The following is an 18,091-nucleotide window of genomic DNA, read 5'->3' as shown; positions in this document are numbered from 1 at the left end:
TCAAAACAAGACGTGACTTTTCGCAAGGAGACACATCGATTCAAGAGGAGACGCAACTGTTCAATCGCACCTATTCGTATAGTATATATAGGGTTCATGTATGTCAATTGTAATTATCACTTTTCATTCAATACAAGCAAGTTATTGTTCTTTGATTCTCAATTCTTTATATTCTAACCTGTGATTCGCATGTTCGATTACCAACATTTTCATGTAGATATGTAATAAGGGCAAAAGCTGGTGGCAAAATTGCACATCTGCAGGAGCTTCAATGAGCGGCCTTAAATAAGGTGTGTTTTAACATACATACATACATATTCAGTTTTTCTTAGAAAATTTTAATGTATTCATATCAGTTCTTGTTTTGGAAAATTGCTGTTACTTTTGACCATTATAGTCAAAGTAGGAGAGGTAAAAGAGCAAAGATGAAATATATGACTTGCTTCACCCAGCTGTGGATACAAGATTGTTCGAGTAAAGTGGTATTAGCAGAGCGGGCAATTCTGACCCACATGCATAAAATGGGTCGTTTTGGGTCTTTTTTTTTAAATCACCATGTGTTGATTTGGGTTTCTTTTTAGTAATCAATGGGTCTGGCTGGGTCACCCTAAAATACAGAAAGATTTTACGGGTCAAATTGGGTTTGGAATTAAAAAGAAACAAACGGGTGGAACGGGTTAGTGGGTTCAGAAGAAAAAAGAAACAGGTGGAACTAGTTAGAAAAAATCTCGGGTTTTTTTTTTTTTTTTCTCAAAAGCTTTTCTTTTTCTTCTCTCTAAATCTGAGATCGTCACTCTCACACAAAATTAGTTCTTAGAAAAATCTCACCAAACCACCATATTAGAAGCTTACAGAATCTCCTCTACTCTCGTCTCCTTTACGCACTATCTCTGTGTTCCGGTAAACTAGCGACGCCGACCACCATTAAGTTGGTGACATAGCAAACGAAGGTGTTTCTGTCTTCCAGTAAACTAGCGACGCCGACCACCATAAAGTTGGTAACATATTAAACGACGGTGTTTCGATGTTATGCGGAGGTCGTAACGTAACGGGTCGATGGTGTAATCGGTGAGTGTGTAAATGATCACTCAATGGCTGACAGTTACAAACCCAAACGGGTTGACATGCGAGAGATCAGCTGGAGCTATTACTGAATTGAAACCGCATGATTATGAATCGTTGCTGCCTCACCAGACGAAACAGAAACGATCATTGGTTGTTCTTTTCTCAATTAGCATGTTTGAATATTTGATTTGTGTTTATTTGCTTTTTTTTTTTTCCAAAATAAAACTGTTTTCTTTTAAGTTTAACTGAATTTTAGTTTTTCAATTAAAATGAATTTCTATTCAACATCTGTTACAATTTCAATTTCTATTTTATTTAAGAAAGCAAAGGTTTTACCGTAGGGAATAGAGATTCTATTACTGCTGGGTGCAGACATCAATCTGTGAAATGACCGTTCTAACCCAAACCCAATCTGACCCGAACCCATTCTGATCTAAACCCAATCTGACCCAAACCAAAATGACCCTTTCCTTAACATGACCCGTTCTGACCCGCACCCATTCTGACCCGGACCCGTTTTGATCCGTCACTACACCCAATCTGACCCGCTCATTTTGCCAGGCATAGGTATAAGCGTTATCATTGTAATGTATGTTTAAGGTCTATAGTTTATTAAATCGGTATATCTCAATCGATGCGTCAATTGTTTCCCTCCGGTTCACTATGTGTAAAATTCATTTGTTAATTCTTGTTCTTATTCTTTCAATTCAATCAATTGTGTCGTTGATTACCAACAACCTTGGGCTATAGAATCTCTCACCTTGTTAAAATGTATTTTTATCATAGACCGTTCAAGTATGGATGGAAACCCGTGGATGCTGAAATCCAGAAGAAAGGTGTAATGGAAGAGGCTCTCACTGTAGTCTGCAGGCCCATCATCTCTTGTATCCCCTGCATCAATTAACACAAGAGACTACTAACGGTACTTGTTTACTTAATACACTTTTGACTCTTTCAATATGCATAAATTAAATATTTTTTTTTGTGTTTTCATTCAGGCACCAAATTTTACTGCTTGACAAATGGTTTATTTGGAAAAATATGTGATTGATTTAATGCCTTTTTTTCACTTTCTTTCAAGGTATTATATTGATCTACTTTTCAAATTAATCCTTGACTACTTTTTGCATGAGGAAAGAGAGTATGTTGTTTCTATCAATAATCCTTGACTACTTACACCATATGTAGTGGTAAATCAATATAATGCCCTCACCATGGGACGTTTTGCGACACGTGTCATCCCAGTCAGCATGGGGCATTATAGCATAAAGTGGTGTAGTGGGGCATTATTCCAATAACGCCCATACAATCATTTCTCAATTATTTTTTTAATTTAAAACATAAAAAACTTCATTAATTTAAAATAAAAATTACACTACTTGAAAAAAAAAAGAAAAACCGAAATAAAAAACAGAAAATAAAAATACAGAAAATTAAAAAACCTAAAAAAATAAAGTTAAAAAAAAACAAGAATAATTCAGAAAATAAAAAATTACCTTTACCTTTACCCCTTCTTTTGTTTTTTCCCCACCAATCACTACTTTACCCTCTTCTTCTTCTTCCTTTCTTCTTCTTCCTTTCCTCTTCCCACCACCTGCAACTTCAAAGAATTTCACCATTCTCTTCTTCCTTTTCTTTTGTTTTTTTAAATAAAACTAATTATAAACACACACAAATATTATACACACATGGCAAGCTTTCATTGGACAACCAACTCAAGCTCCGGCGTTTTTTAAATAACGCCAAACCCATTTTTTTTCAAAAATAACGCCGGAAAACGCCGGCCGTAATGGTAGTGTGGGCGTTTTCGGGCGTTTTTTTGCAATTTTTTTTTAAAAATCACGCCCCACTACACATGGTCTTACTACTTGAGAGTGGGACCAAAAAAGGAACTTGTAACACCTTTTGTCTTGTAAGAACTTGTTACATAATCTACTAGTCTTTCGTCGGAATATTCATATCCAACTCACCGTTTGCATCATCGATACCAGTTTTTGAAAATTATGCAAGGCCTGTGCTATAATTGGTTATCAATTTTCAGATAGGGATTGTTAATTGTTTTACCAATTTAGACTTTTAACATGCTTTATGAATTCACATGGTTTTGGCTGTGAGTGCTTTAGCATACATTCCCTAACTGGTTGCCAATTTTATTAATCGGATTTCAGTTTGTTTAATCCCTTTTATGTTAAAATTTGCAGAGATAAATACAGAGCATCAACAAACAAACAGAGTACAACAAAACAATGAACACTCAACTAGTTTTCTACAAACGAATTTGCAAGTTATACTCCAATAATTCCAAGCCGATGTGCAAATTGTGGTTGGAACTGTGAAAAGGTAAGAGTTAGCTCATATTATACCCTTTTTCTTCTAATTAGTGTAAAGTTCACGATTTGTTCTTATGGTTTGTCAAAGCTACAAATTTTATTCTCCCATTTTAAAACTCACAGAAATACCCCCTTGTTTTCGAAACCTGTAACATCAGTGGTCATTTTGTTTATACTATTAATCCCGCACGGTGTGGCAGATGGGAAGTCAATTGGTTTCAATTTGGTTTTTGTTTCGTGCTCTAACTAGGTTTCGTGTTTTTTCCCCTTTTACCTCCTCTGTAATAAAAACTTTTCAAGTTCAAACTGATAACCAGGGGCCGAACCTGAGAATTCAGGTTCTCTGTCCAAGCCTGGAAAATAGGTGCCCCTGAGGCCTTAACGAAATAGATAATGTAAACTTATTTTGCCACTCGTTGATGTTATTATTATTATGATTATTATTAATTTAAAGCCAAAATGGGCATTGGGCTAATACCTAACGAGCTTAAGTTATAAATTTTGAGATCCATAGTTTTAAATGGGCCTAAAATATAAGTTTATGTTTTATATGGGTTTTCTATTTTTTTAAATATATATAATATTTCTTTAATGTGCCCTTGCCATTGGTCCTCCCCGCTCACCTCAGTGTCGGCTGTGTTGATAACGAGGTCATTGGATTGATAAACATATTATATACAAAGAAAAGGGGACAGGGAATTTAGATTTTGGAGTTACAAAGCTCCTCTTAACTACCTTCGTTTCACTAAATTAATCATAAAAAAAGTTATTAAGGGAGCTCAAGATACCAGACCAGGCAAACTAAAGCTAGCCCACTGCACTTTAGCATAGTGAAAGTCTCTCTTAATTATGCATTCGCTTGAAGTGAAACTTCCGTCTATGTAAGAAAAGTCTTAACCTCCCTTACTTTGTGGGCGCACTGACCAAAGACCTACTCCTGCTTAGCGCAGGGGACTCACTTTAGCCTTGCTTAAGAGCATTCATATCCATTTCATCATATTTTCACCCTAAATTACACTAAAAAACACTACATTTTCTCTCTCCTTTTCAATTATATAATATTTATTTATACCTTTATCATTATCTTTTCTCTCTCCTCCACACACAACCACTTTCAAAATATATTAAAAAATTATAGGGGGTGAACAGTGTCCTCAAAATATACAGATGAACAGTAACATTTTCTCTCTCCTCCACTCACAACAACTCTTTATAGGGTCAAGTTATTCTACAAAGGCTTCTAATCGTAAGAAGTGTAAGAAGGATTTATAGAGTGACAAGTGTTTTTTTTTAGGGTGGGTGATGTGAGGGGGGGGGGTTAGGTTTTTGGTAGTGGTGGATGTTTAAGGTTTTTTTTTTTTTTTTTTTTTTTTTTTTTTTTGTAGTGGGGTTTTTTTGGTGTAGTGGGTTTTTTTAGGTTATTGGACACTTGTCACTCTATAAATCATTGTTACAGTTCTTACAATTAGGATCCTTTGTATTTGATCCTAATCCACTCTTTATATTATAAAAACTCCACACAAAGAATTTAATGGAATGGATGTGAATGCTCTAAAGTGGTGAGCAAATGCCAAGAACCGACCCGATTAGGAAGCGAACCGACCCGATACCCGAAAACAGTATAAACTGATACCCGAAAACAATACCCTATCTAATACCTCGGTTCCGGTTCTCCATCAGTTGGGTTCCATGGTTCTCGGGTAGGAGAACCGAACCTGAATTGATGTTTATATCTTTCTCTGTTTCTCAAACCTACAATCACATCATTAATGTTTCATTCGATCAGCTGTAGTTAGATTTCTGCAGTGAATCAAGATGTGCTCCATTGACATTCCACTCTAAAATACGGCTTCACGTTGGATGTTAGAAATAAAGGTACGTCATGTGAATCAAGAATGTTTAATTGTTTTCGATTCTTTGTGTTGTGTATAAATTTGGTTAGGTTTCTTGATTAATAGGTAGTGTATGATTATTATGAACTTGATGGGTTATGCTTGATTATAATGGTTAGTATAATATATGATGTCAAAATGTTTGCACGCCAAATGTTCGATTAAATGTCCAAGTGAAAAGTATTGTAAGAAAAAGATTAAATTATTATAAACGATATCCAAAAAATAATTCAATGCTTCATGAATAAAAAAACCCAAAACATATCTAATAAAAAAAACACAAAACCAAACAAATGTAATAATTCAAACGAAACGCGATAAATTCAACAAAGAAACTTAAATCAAAATTACTTCCTCTATTCAATAATCGTATTCAGCTACTGCTTAATCGACCTCAATATTCATGTGATCTGGTTCCACCCGAACCGGAAACATTATGAATCCTAAGAACCGATTTCAGAACCTACCAGATACGGTTCGGGTCGGGTCGGTCTGAGTCTTTTTTCGGTTCGGTTCTCGGGTAATTTCGGTCCGAATCCAATTATGCTCAGCCCTAAGCTCAACTAGGAACATGTATTTAGGAGGTATGGTATAACTATGCAACTGTGTTCGTTTACACTAAATCAAGTCAAATAATGAATGCCATTTATGCCTTTTGAATTACAGTTATGTTATGTACCAATCGGTTTGGTAGATAATCCGTTGAGTGGATCAAACTCAAAAGAAAATAGAAAGGAACTTGATAGAATTTTAGAGAGATGCTTGAGACTAATTTTCTGCATATCATAACAATAGGGAAGAAGATCCCTTTTAAACTTACAACGAATGGTAGTAGCAACCCACTAACTCACTACCTAAACATGGATAAAACAAACTCCACGTTTTCAAGGAATACTGGAAACATAAGCAAACTTGAACAAGTCAACAACTACTTCCTAAATAAAATAATTAAAACAAACATAATAAACCAAATAATAATCAACTGATAATATTGCCCACGTGCAAGAGTATGGCTATGGCTAAGTCATCGTGGGCCGGTCTTAGGAACATAACAAGTTAATATTAAAAACTGAATGAAAATTAAAACAATGTTTAGTTTATAGTCATTCAAGCACAATAAAACAATTTCTTTTAATCGGACTATGGGTGACACAGCAATAAACAACTTTTCTAAGTGTTGATAACTTGACATGAATAATAATAGTCCCTAAAATATTATAAAAAAAAATAAAAAGTACTAACCAAGTTGTTATGTGGCTAACAGCTATAGAGTGTGGTACGGTAAAAAAAAAGAGGGAAATGGGTACCGGTACTGAATATACCGGTACGGTACCTATTTTGGTTGATTTACCGGTAAATATCGGTATCAGTACCGAAAAATGGGAAAAATGGGTACCGATACTGAACTTAACGATACGGTACCGGTTCCTAGTATCACATGCTCATCCCTAGCTATATATACCTACTCCTTACAAAAGAATTGTTAAAATATGTTGACCAAGAGGACCAAGAACATGAAGAGAGAGGTAACATGAATTAAGTTGCAGAAATCAAAGCAAGTCTTCAACAAACGGAAGATTTCAAAGTCTTTGAGTTAAATGCTTGGTTGGTCCCTGTAGTTTACAAAAATTTCATACTTGGTCCTAGTGGTTTACTAATTACACGCGTGGTCCCAAAAGTTGTCAAAAATGAACTCGGTTGGTCCCCTGACGTAACCTCTGTTAAATTTCTCAGTTAACCATGTGTGAAATGACTATATTACCCTTAAATTAAAAGAAATAAACAAAAAATATATAAAGAAGATTCCTTACTATGGAGTCTAGTAAACTCAACAGCCTTCCATATAATACTTGTAAGATTATGAATTAGGTTTATCATATTCACACAATAACATCAAAATCACACAGATATATGCACATAAAACCATAGGCCTTCAACCCACCACCACCACCTTCACCTTCAACCCACCACCACCGTCTCTTCCGAACACTCCTCCGTCGCCGGCGACTTCAACACCACCGGAGCAGCTTTTTCCGGCTCCGTTAAAGTGATTCCTAAAGCCTCGTGTTCTTCAACTTGATCATCAGTTTCAGTTCGAGGTTTGATGAAGAAATTAGGCAATTGTTGATGATTTTTATTCAAGTGGATCTTGTCAGTAAGCAATGTGGCCGGCCGGAAAGTCAGTAGCTTCATCGTCATCAACAAAACCATCAATATCAGCGTCCATCATCTTCCTCATCGCGTTAATCATCATCATCATCGTCATTTCGTCACCGGCGGGTCGCCGGAAAGACGACCAGCGTTGATCGGAGACATGAGAGATCGAGAGAGAGGAGATGGGTCTCTGCTTTGTCGGATTGACAGTGTCGGCCGGCCGGAATCGGGTTCTCCGGAGTTGAATAAGAGGTAATGAGCAAGGGTTGTGGGTGTTTGACGGAACAAGAACGGGGCACCGGTGGTCGGTGTTGCGGCCGACACGGCTAGTCACTGGAGAATTGAGGGAATCGGGGTTGGGTGTGTGGCTGTCATCGAAGAAGAGCAGAGGGGTTTTGAGAAGAGGGAGGTGAGTATTTTTTTTTTATTTCTTTTAATTTTTTAAGGGTAATATAGTCGTTTCACACATAGTTAACTGAGAAATTTAAGAGAGTTTAGGTCAGGGGACCAACCGAGTTCATTTTTGACAACTTTTGAGACCACACGTGTAATTAGTAAACCATTAGGACCAAGTATGAAATTTTTGCAAACTACAGGGACCAACCAAGCATTTAACTCTTTTTTATGCGGATATTGTTTACATGAATGGATTTGCTTCTATTGCTTTGATTATTTTCTTTTCTCTTTTCACCTAGACGTGACAAAAATGTAAAGTGATTATGACTCGACTTTACATAAGAAAAAAAATGTCGGCATGGTTGGTGAAGTAGATTGTTAATGCGCACTTACCAAGTGGTTGATGATGTGGAATACGACACTAAAAAAACTGACGAGTTAGATTGTGGAATAAAAAAATAAAAGAGTAAGCTGTCATTTTGGTCCCTGTGGTTTGGTCACTTTTGCCACTTTAGTCCAAAACTCAAACCTTTTGCATCTGGTCCCTGTGGTTTCAGTTTTATAGAATTTTGGTCCAAAAATGAAATCATATCATATTTTTCTTATAAAATCCTGCTATTTTGTCCTTTTCCTTAGGGCCAAAATGGTCATTTCTTTTTTTTTTTTAATAAATACCAGATTTTATAAGACAAATATGACCTGCTTCGCCCTAGAGGAAAAGGACTAAATTGCAGGATTTTATAAGACAAATATGACCTGCTTTATTTTTGGACCAAAATGGCAATAAAACTGAAACCACAGGGACCCAAATGCAAAATGTTTGAGTTTTGGACTAAAGTGGCAAAAGTGACCAAACCTCATGGACCAAAATGGCAGTTTACTCAAAATAAAAACTAACGTGAATTGTTAAATAAGTATATTGCAAATAAGTAACTTATATTTTGCTAAAACTAACTTTCAATCTTATTAATGTGATAGAAAATGTTTGATTTCTATCATTAGGAAATGCAATTTTTATGTACCATGTTATATATTTGCCCTTTTGTTTTTGTTGTAGCGTTCCAAATTTAAAAAATTCAATTGCAAAGTCTCATATTTGCTCATTAAAAATCGCTGAGATTCTTGTAAAAACTTAGAGAAATATTACAATATATCAGTTTTATTACAATAACTTCTTAATTATATGCCAATCAAATCTATTTATTTTTATAATTAAACATTTGAAAACGTATTATTGTGTTTTCTAGTAACAATCATCATGTAAATGTCAAATTAATCTCTGACTTGAAACTAAGGGCTTTCTTTGGGTTTTGGATTAAAAAAAAACAGTCAGTTAAGAAAAACTTAACGAACAACCATAAACAGGTTATATAACACAACTTTTTGCTCATTTTTCTCGAATCATATATCTTCATTGCAGCTTGAATTTAAGTCGGTTACACCCTCAAGACCACCAATCTCTCCAAAGATGGATGTAACATCATCCAACAACGATCCCTGTTGCCTCTCTCTGTCATGATATTATAAATGTGATGATGCTATTCATAATTGTATGCACAATGCATTGTGAAGGCTCGCTCATGTATAAGTCAAAGAAATTAAAACCAAAACAGATCAAAGTAAAGACATGGGATCAAAGAAATTGGTAAAACTGAATGTCGGCAACTGTACATCATAGAACTTAAAATAATTGTCCACTATGCAAAAGCATCCTTCTTTTCTAAAAGCAATTAGTGTCGGCAACTTAATATAAAGTGATACAACCCATGGCATTATAGCCTAGTGGTATCTTGGTGGTGGGATAAGGCTTATGACCATTAGGTCATGGGTTCGATTCCCACAAAGGGGGTTTTCCCAGATTTATTGGGTTTCCTCCTGAATTGGTGTATAGGCATTATTGCCTAGTGGAGATGGATATGATCGGGTGGTTCTGCTGGTGGCACGATGACAGTGATCTGTCAGTGATCCAAATTTGCCGTTCAAAAAAAAATATATATATAAAGTGATACACGTTCATATGAATAATAATAATCAATTGCTCTATTATGAAAAGGAAGGAATATAAACAATTAAAAGCAATTGGTTGAATGACTAAAAAGAATGGTCTTTCTTATCTCCACTCATTCTTGTCTCCAAGACCACTCCCATCTTCTCTCCACTCATCTTATTTATCTACATTCATTCATACCATACAAACCAAACCAAACCAAACCAAAAACTACTCTCATTCCAATTTCCAGTTTACATCTTCACTCTTACTTAACAATGGCTGAAGCCGCTGCTGCTGCCCTCGTCAAAGTCATTTTTGAGAAGCTAGCCGATGAAGCCTTCAAGAAATATGCTCGCTCTCTGAATATCCACTCAGAGCTCAAGCAATTGGGGAGCACGTTGTCCCAGATCCAAGCTCTGCTTAATGATGCCTCTCACAAGGAAATAACTGATGAATCTGTCAGACTATGGCTCAATAGTCTCCAACATCTGGCTTACGATATCGATGACGTGCTCGATGATGTGGCTACTGAAGCTATGCAACGTGAGCTGACCCCGGAATCAGAAGCAAGCACCAGTATGGTAAGAAAGCTCATCCCAACTTGCTGCACAAACTTCTCACTAAGTCATAGGCTGAGTCCCAAGTTAGACAGTATGACCACCCGGTTACAACATCTACAAAAACAAAATCCTGGTTTGATTGTGAAAGGTGAAAAGCCAAAAAATAACAATAGAGGAAACGAAACCTCCTTGCTAGAATCTGATGTCATTGGACGAGAAATTGAGAAAGAAAAATTGCTCAACAAGCTGTTGCAGGATGAGCCATCTAAGGAAAACTTCAGCGTCTTACCCATAGTTGGTATGGGTGGGGTTGGTAAGACCATTCTAGCTAGATTTTTGTACAACGATGCACAAGTGAAGGGTCGGTTTGAACTCCACGCATGGGTTTGTGTCTCTGATGATTTTGATATCTCTAAGATAACCAAAACCATCTTTCAAGCTGTGTCCGACGAAAACAAGGAATTTGCTGATCTAAATCAGCTTCAAGTGGCTCTTAAAGAGAAACTTAAGGAAAAATGGTTTCTACTAGTACTAGATGATGTGTGGCATGAAAACTTTAATGATTGGGAAAACCTAGTGCTCCCATTTCATTCAGGGGCTCGTGGAAGTAAGGTAATCATGACATCTCGCAAGGAGCAATTGCTTAAGATGCTAGGTTTTGATAATCTAGACCGTCTTGAGACTTTGTCATCTGAAGATGCTTTGTCTTTATTTGCTTTACATGCATTGGGTGTAGACAACTTTGATTCGCACCCAACACTCAGACCAAAGGGTGAGCGTATTGTGGAAAAGTGTGGTCGTTTGCCTTTGGCTTTAAAGGCAATTGGAAGGCTGCTGAGAGCTAAAACAGATGAAGAAAAATGGGATGAGGTGTTGAATAGTAAGATATGGGATTCAAAAAGTGTTGGTGATCTTTCTGCAGATTGGAAGGCGATTTTTCCTGCTCTTATGTTAAGCTACCATGAACTTTCTTCAAATTTGAAGCGGTTGTTTGCATATTGCTCCTTGTTTCCTAAGGACTTTTTGTTTGACAAAAAAGAGTTAGTCCTGTTGTGGCTGGCCGAAGGATTTTTGTACAAATCAAATGCAGCCAAGTCACTAGAACGCCTTGGTAATGAATATTTTGAAGAGTTGTTATCAAGGTCATTTTTTCAACAATCACCAAATGAGGAACAGTTATTTGTGATGCATGACCTGATGAATGATTTGGCCACATTTGTTGCCGGAGAGTTCTTTTCAAGGGATGACAATCGGATGGCGACGGAAGATTTAGCAAAGTACCGCCACATGTCATTTATTCGTGATGAATATGTAGCTTACCACAAGTTTGAAGCCTTCAAGAGAGCTAAAGGTTTGAGAACATTGTTACCGGTATATGTTGGGGTGGATCAATGGTGGGACCACTTCTACTTATCCAGCAAGATTTTGGTTGACTTACTTCCAGAGTTACCGTTATTAAGGGTTCTTAGTTTGAGTCGTTTTAGTATAAGTGAGGTACCGAATTCCATTGGTAGTTTGAAGCACCTTAGGTATCTTAATCTATCTAAAACTGATATCAAAGAGTTGCCGGACAATGTTGGTAATCTTTATAATTTAGAAACGTTGATAGTTTTTGGATGTAAGAGTTTGACCAAGTTGCCTAAAAGCTTTTTAAAGCTAAAAAAGTTGAGGCATTTTGACATGAGAGATACTCCATGTCTGAAAAAGTTGCCCTTGGGGATTGGTGAGTTGAAAAGCCTACAAACTCTCACTAAAATTATCATTGAAGGACACGGTGGCTTTGCACTAACCGAGCTTAAGGTATTAAAGGATCTCCATGGGGAAATTTCCATAGAGGGGTTGGACAAAGTACAAAGCTCAATGCATGTACGAGAGGCAAACTTATCTTTAAAAGGGATTGATAAGTTAGAGTTGAAATGGGATGATGTTTCAGGAAGGGAAACGCTTGAGAAGGAGATTCTCAATGAGTTAAAGCCCCATAGTGATAAGTTGAAAATGCTTGAGGTTAAGTATTACAAGGGAATAGAGTTTCCGAATTGGGTTGGGGATCCGTCTTTTCATCAATTGGTTCATGTGTCGCTACGGGGTTGTAGAAAATGTACATCTCTACCGCTGCTTGGGCAGTTACCTGCACTTAAGGAGTTGTTGATTCAAGGAATGGATGATGTTAAAGTCATAAGTTTGGAGTTAAGTAGGAGTACTGATGTTACCTTCCCTTCACTTAAAATTCTAAGGTTTGAAGATATGTCTAGTTGGAAGGTATGGTCAACCAACAGCGAGGTAATGTTTCCACGCCTTCGAGAGCTACAAATAAAAAGATGTCCCAATTTGATTGATGTCTCACTTGAAGCATTACCTTCACTAAGAGTTTTGAGGATAGAGGGATGTGGTGAAAGTGTGCTGAGAAGTCTGGTTCAAGCAGCTTCATCAACCACTAAATTGGAAATAGAATCAATTTTAGGGCTTACGGATGAGGTGTGGAGAGGTGTCATAGTGAATTTTGGGGCGGTTGAAGAGCTATGCATACAAAATTGTGATGAGATAAGATACCTATGGGAATCAGATGCAGAGGCAAGTAAAGTTCTTGTAAATTTAAAGGAATTGGAGGTATCTGGATGTGAAAAATTGGTGAGTTTAGGAGAGAAAGGGGAGGATGAGGATAACATTGGGAGCAACCTCCTATCATCCCTTAGGAAGTTGAAGATACAGTCGTGTGCAAGTATGGAGCGTTTGTGTTGTCCAAATAGCATTGAGAGTTTAGCTATATGGGGTTGTGATTCAGTTAGACATGTCTCCTTCCCAAGAGCAACAACAACAGGTGGAGGAGGGCAGAATCTCAAGTCACTTTCTATATGGGGTTGTGGAAATCTAAAATCAATAAATCAATTGAGTAACTCCACTCACCTCACCTCTTTGTCAATAAGTTCTTGTAAAAACATGGAGTTATTTTCTGATCTTCATCAGCTATCAAATCTCACCTCGTTGTGTATAGTAGGTTGTAAAAGCATAGAGACATTTTCTGACCTTGAGCTATCAAACCTCACCAGGTTGGAAATAGCAGGTTGTGAAAGCATAGAGTCATTTCCTAACCTCCATCTGCCAAATCTCACACATTTGTATATAGAAAGTTGCAAAAACATGAAGGCATTTGGTGACCTGCAGCTACCAAATCTAATCAGTTGGTACACAACAGATTGTGAAAATCTGGAGTCATTTCCAGACCTTCAGCTATCCAATCTCACCATGTTAAAAGATATGTCTATCAGAAACTGTCCAATGATTGATGTTTCCATTCATGGTGGTCGTTGGCCTCCCAATTTGGTTAGCCTTGAAATAGGGGAGTTGAAGAAGCCCATCTCAGAATGGGGCTATCAGAATTTCCCAGCTTCCCTTGTTCACCTAAGATTATTTAATGAACCTGATGTGAGGAATTTTAGTCAATTGTCCCACCTTTTCCCTTCTTCTCTTACATCTCTGTACATATTCAAATTTGCTAATCTGGAATCACTTTCAACGGGACTCCAACACCTCACATCCCTTCAACATCTCAGAATTAGCAATTGCCCAAAGGTGAACGATCTACCAGAGACGCTGTTACCTTTACTTTTGAGTTTGAGTATAAGTAATTGCCCAAAATTGAAAGAAAGGTGTGAAGGAAGAGGCTCCCACTACTGGCCACTCATCTCTCATATCCCCTGCATTGAAATATAGACTAGAGGTACTTGTTTATTAAATACCCTCTAATTTCCATATGGTATCCTCAGACATGTGCGTGTTTTTTATTTTTGTTGGAATAGGATTTGTTGCTCAAAACCTAAAATTGAATTTTAACGATGACATTAATTTATTTGTTGAAATCAGTTATCACTTTTCATGAGTTCAAACTATTATGTAGCTGCATCATACGTTAGAATCTCAAGTCACTTACTATAGGTGATTGTGAAAATCTAAAATCAATAAATCAATTGAGTAACTCCACTCACCTCACCTCTTTGACAATAAGTTCTTGTAAAAACATGGAGTTATTTTCTGATCTTCATCAGCTATCAAATCTCACCTCGTTGTACATACAAGGTTGTAAAAGCATAGAGACATTTTCTGACCTTGAGCTATCAAACCTCACCAGGTTGGAAATAGCAGGTTGTGAAAGCATAGAGTCATTTCCTAACCTCCATCTGCCAAATCTCACACATTTGTATGTAGAAAGTTGCAAAAACATGAAGGCATTTGGTGACCTGCAGCTACCAAATCTAATCAGGTGGAGGATAGAAGATTGTGAAAATCTGGAGTCATTTCCTGACCTTCAGCTATCAAAACTCACCATGTTAAAAGAGATGGATATCAGGAGTTGTCCAATGATTGATGCTTCCTTTCCTCGTGGGCTTTGGCCTCCCAAATTGGTTACGCTTACAACAGGGGGGTTGAAAAAGCCCATCTCAGAATGGGGCTATCAGAATTTCCCACCTTCCCTTGTTGACCTAACGTTATATAATGAACCTGATGTGAGGAATTTTAGTCAATTGTCCCACCTTTTCCCTTCTTCTCTTACATCTCTGTACATAAAAGAATTTGATAATCTGGAATCCGTTTCAACGGGACTCCAACACCTCACATCCCTTCAACATCTTGAAATTTGGAATTGCCCAAAGGTGAACGATCTACCAGAGACGCTGTTACCTTCACTTTTGAGTTTGATAATATATGGTGATTGCCCAAAATTGAAAGAAAGGTGTGAAGGAAGAGGCTCCCACTACTGGCCACTCATCTCTCATATCCCCTGCATTGAAATAGATTACAGGTGCGTGTTTATTAAATACCATCTGATTTCCATATGATAAACTGGTATTCTCAGACATGTGCGTGTTTTTTTTTGTTGGAATAGGATTTGTTGCTCAAAACCTAAAATTGAATTTTAATGATGACATTAATTTGTTGCATCATACGTTAGAACTCATTTCACAATGTGTAGGTACTAATTTTGACTTTTGTGAGTTAAACTATTATTTTTGACTTTCGTGAGTTAAACTTGCCAATGAATTATTATTATTGTTATTGTTTTGTTTGTGATTTTTGTTGATCTTGCTTTTGTAGGTTGATAGGGTGCGATTTTAAGTTGTTAATCTGTTGATTTGTGTGATTGTACGGTTAATTTTGTTTTTTTCGTTGCTAGTTTAAGTTGTTAATCAGTTGATTTACTTCGAGTCTCGATTATAAAGTTGAATCTGATTCAGAAGTTGAAGATACAAATTAGGGTTTAGATCTGCATTTGATTTGATTAATTAATTAAGCATTTTGTGAAGAACTGAATAACTTATATATTACAACTAAACTTTTGCAGGAACATATCCTAATGGATCTTCTGGGTGATGGAACATTCACAGTTGACCAGGTCAAATTCAAGAAGAGAGAAAAGTCTCAAGGTGTGAATTTTCAGGGAAAGTATCTTGAGTAAAGTGCAGTAAAACTCGCGCATATAATTACTGAATCAGCTAATAACAGACAAAGATTTGATGACAAAAGTGTAAGTTCCTTTTAAGTCAATAGCATTTGACTACACCATAATATAACAAACTGGTTTTGATTATTAGTATTCATGATATAACACAGGATTTATTCATGAAAATCAGTTGGATTCAATATTCAAAGTGAAGGTCTTAAGAAATTGTCAAATATCAGACCAGAAGCTTGATGATGGACAAGATCATTTCTGGTAAGCTTATACTTTTTTCCCATAAAAATGATGGGTGGGTTGGATAACGAGTTAAAACACATTCGGGTTGGAGTGTTGGACTCTGGTACAAACATTTTAATTTTCTTTTGACCTTATGGCCAATTAATGTTTTAACTATGATTACAGATTGACTCTTGAGGTCAAACAAATTAAAATCGACTTCAAAATTGATTACTATAATGTTTTGAGAATATTTTTTATAGCTGGTACAGAAATGCAACAGGATCCACATCATCTTCAATGGAAAAAGTTGTTTTTGTAACATTCTTGTTATATTGAATTTGAAAAGCAAAGGGTTTGGCCATTAATATCAAAGTGTATTGTTTAACCCTTGAAGTTTTTAAATTGCAGTTGAAGAAAGAAGACATTGGTGGAAAGGAGGCTGGCTACATCTATTGCCATAATTTGGTTCATTTACATGCTCTGCAAACATCCTGAGATTCAAGATAAGGTTCAATAAGAAATCAAAGAAGCAACAAACATGAGAAACAAATTAAGTCACGGGTGTTAAAGATTTTGCAAACAGTGCAAGTGAAGAAAGCCTAGAAATGATAAGTAGCTTCATGTAATTTGGAACAAAACTCTCGCGAGTCTATCCTGCATCTCAGTGGTATGCAACTCAAATATTCAGCAATTTCTCATTCTTTAACTTAACCAAGCCTTTGACTAATCAACACGGTTACTAGTAGTTGTTGGAATCGTTCAAAATGGATCGGATTGGATCAATCCAAAGAACTTTTTGTCTAAATTTATATAAAAATAATTATTATTATTATTATTAAGTGATAGGGATACGGAGCTAATCCATGATCTAGCAGACTGCAGACTCGTATTTGGTGCAACTAAGACAATTTGAAGTTATACGAGGATAAGTAATGGACAAATGTCTCAACAAGCCACACGCGTGGACAAATGCTATAGGTGAGTTTTCCTAACTCTCAGGGACCCAATTTCGTCATCTAGAGCTCGGATGTTGAAGTCAATGTTTTCCGCAATTAAGCATTTTTAATTAATTTCGCTTGTTTGTAAAAAAACGGCTGGATTTTTTTAACTAGATATTTATTCGTTGTTTTTTAGGCTGTTAATTTCAAGGAACTTATAATTGATGAAGAATTAATGGAGATTACGTCTGATAGTAAGTTACCACTAATGAGGATTATGGAACTGGCCTATGATGTCAATTGTCAAGTTACCATCTGATGAAGATTAAGGGAACTTACCACTAAAGTGAGTTACCTCTAGTGAAGATTGATGAAGTCTCGCTAATGAAGAAGAGATGCCACGTGTTAGCCTATCATTTGACGAAGACAATCTGATGAGAGGATGTTATACATAATTGTCACTTGTCAATTCCGTACGTCTCAACAAGAATATAGATACACGAGTATGCATTGATATTATTATCACTTGACCCCATAGTTTAATGTGTCAAGGAGTTGAGTGTGAAGTCGGTGCATGAACTTATGTGTGCAAATTCTGATAAAATTTGCATGTCACCCTCGTCATAGCTAGAGCATTAGCTAGAAAACCATCTGTAAATTCAATTTTAATTTATAACTAGTTTTACATGATGTATTCAAACAATCCATTTTGATGAATACCTTGTGCTTATAGCAATTGTTCTTCTACTCTTCTTTATTGTTTTGCGCATATGGTGAATCAGTTGACGATGAAACAGTGATACCTGACACATTGATTTACTAATATCCCATTGCAAACTAACTAACAATGAATGTAGGGTATTAGCTAAGTTTTAGCTTGATTGTGATGCACACAAATTTAATCTCCCAACAACATTGTATCCTAGAAAGATCTAATTCTCTTGGTAGTAACTCGGAACGTATTCATGCAGTTGCAATATCTTATAAATAATGGATAAATAAAGTAGACATGACCTATAAAGTTTACACAACTATTACCCTAGGTTGTTAATAGATTTATGTAACAACTGGTGATTGCGATTTAGATGGCAA

General features: G+C 36.4%; 1 protein-coding gene and 1 long non-coding RNA gene across 2 annotated transcripts; both read left to right on the top strand.

The window, feature by feature from the left end:
- The first annotated feature begins 217 nt into the window (after positions 1-217).
- LOC110929095 lies at positions 218-3,617 on the top strand. Its single transcript, XR_002586837.2, has 3 exons — positions 218-290; positions 1,852-1,987; positions 3,267-3,617. It is a non-coding gene; the product is annotated as an uncharacterized LOC110929095 (long non-coding RNA).
- Positions 3,618-10,102: 6,485 nt separating this feature from the next.
- LOC110929094 (putative disease resistance protein At3g14460) lies at positions 10,103-17,735 on the top strand. Its single transcript, XM_035987237.1, has 5 exons — positions 10,103-14,105; positions 15,726-15,908; positions 15,995-16,097; positions 16,470-17,039; positions 17,196-17,735. The coding sequence occupies exon 1, from the start codon at positions 10,103-10,105 to the stop codon at positions 14,096-14,098; it is 3,996 nt and encodes a 1,331-aa protein (XP_035843130.1). The 3' UTR covers positions 14,099-14,105; positions 15,726-15,908; positions 15,995-16,097; positions 16,470-17,039; positions 17,196-17,735.
- Positions 17,736-18,091: the final 356 nt, after the last annotated feature.

This window comes from Helianthus annuus, unplaced genomic scaffold (genome assembly GCF_002127325.2).
Source record: "Helianthus annuus cultivar XRQ/B unplaced genomic scaffold, HanXRQr2.0-SUNRISE HanXRQChr00c023, whole genome shotgun sequence".
Classification (NCBI taxonomy): Eukaryota; Viridiplantae; Streptophyta; class Magnoliopsida; order Asterales; family Asteraceae; genus Helianthus; species Helianthus annuus.
This window is presented reverse-complemented; position numbering and strand designations above follow the sequence as displayed.

Coding starts and splice junctions, on each gene's coding strand:
- LOC110929094 (XM_035987237.1), top strand. CDS start 10,103: ATGGCTGAAGCCGCTGCTGCTGCCCTCGTCAAAGTCATTTTTGAGAAG.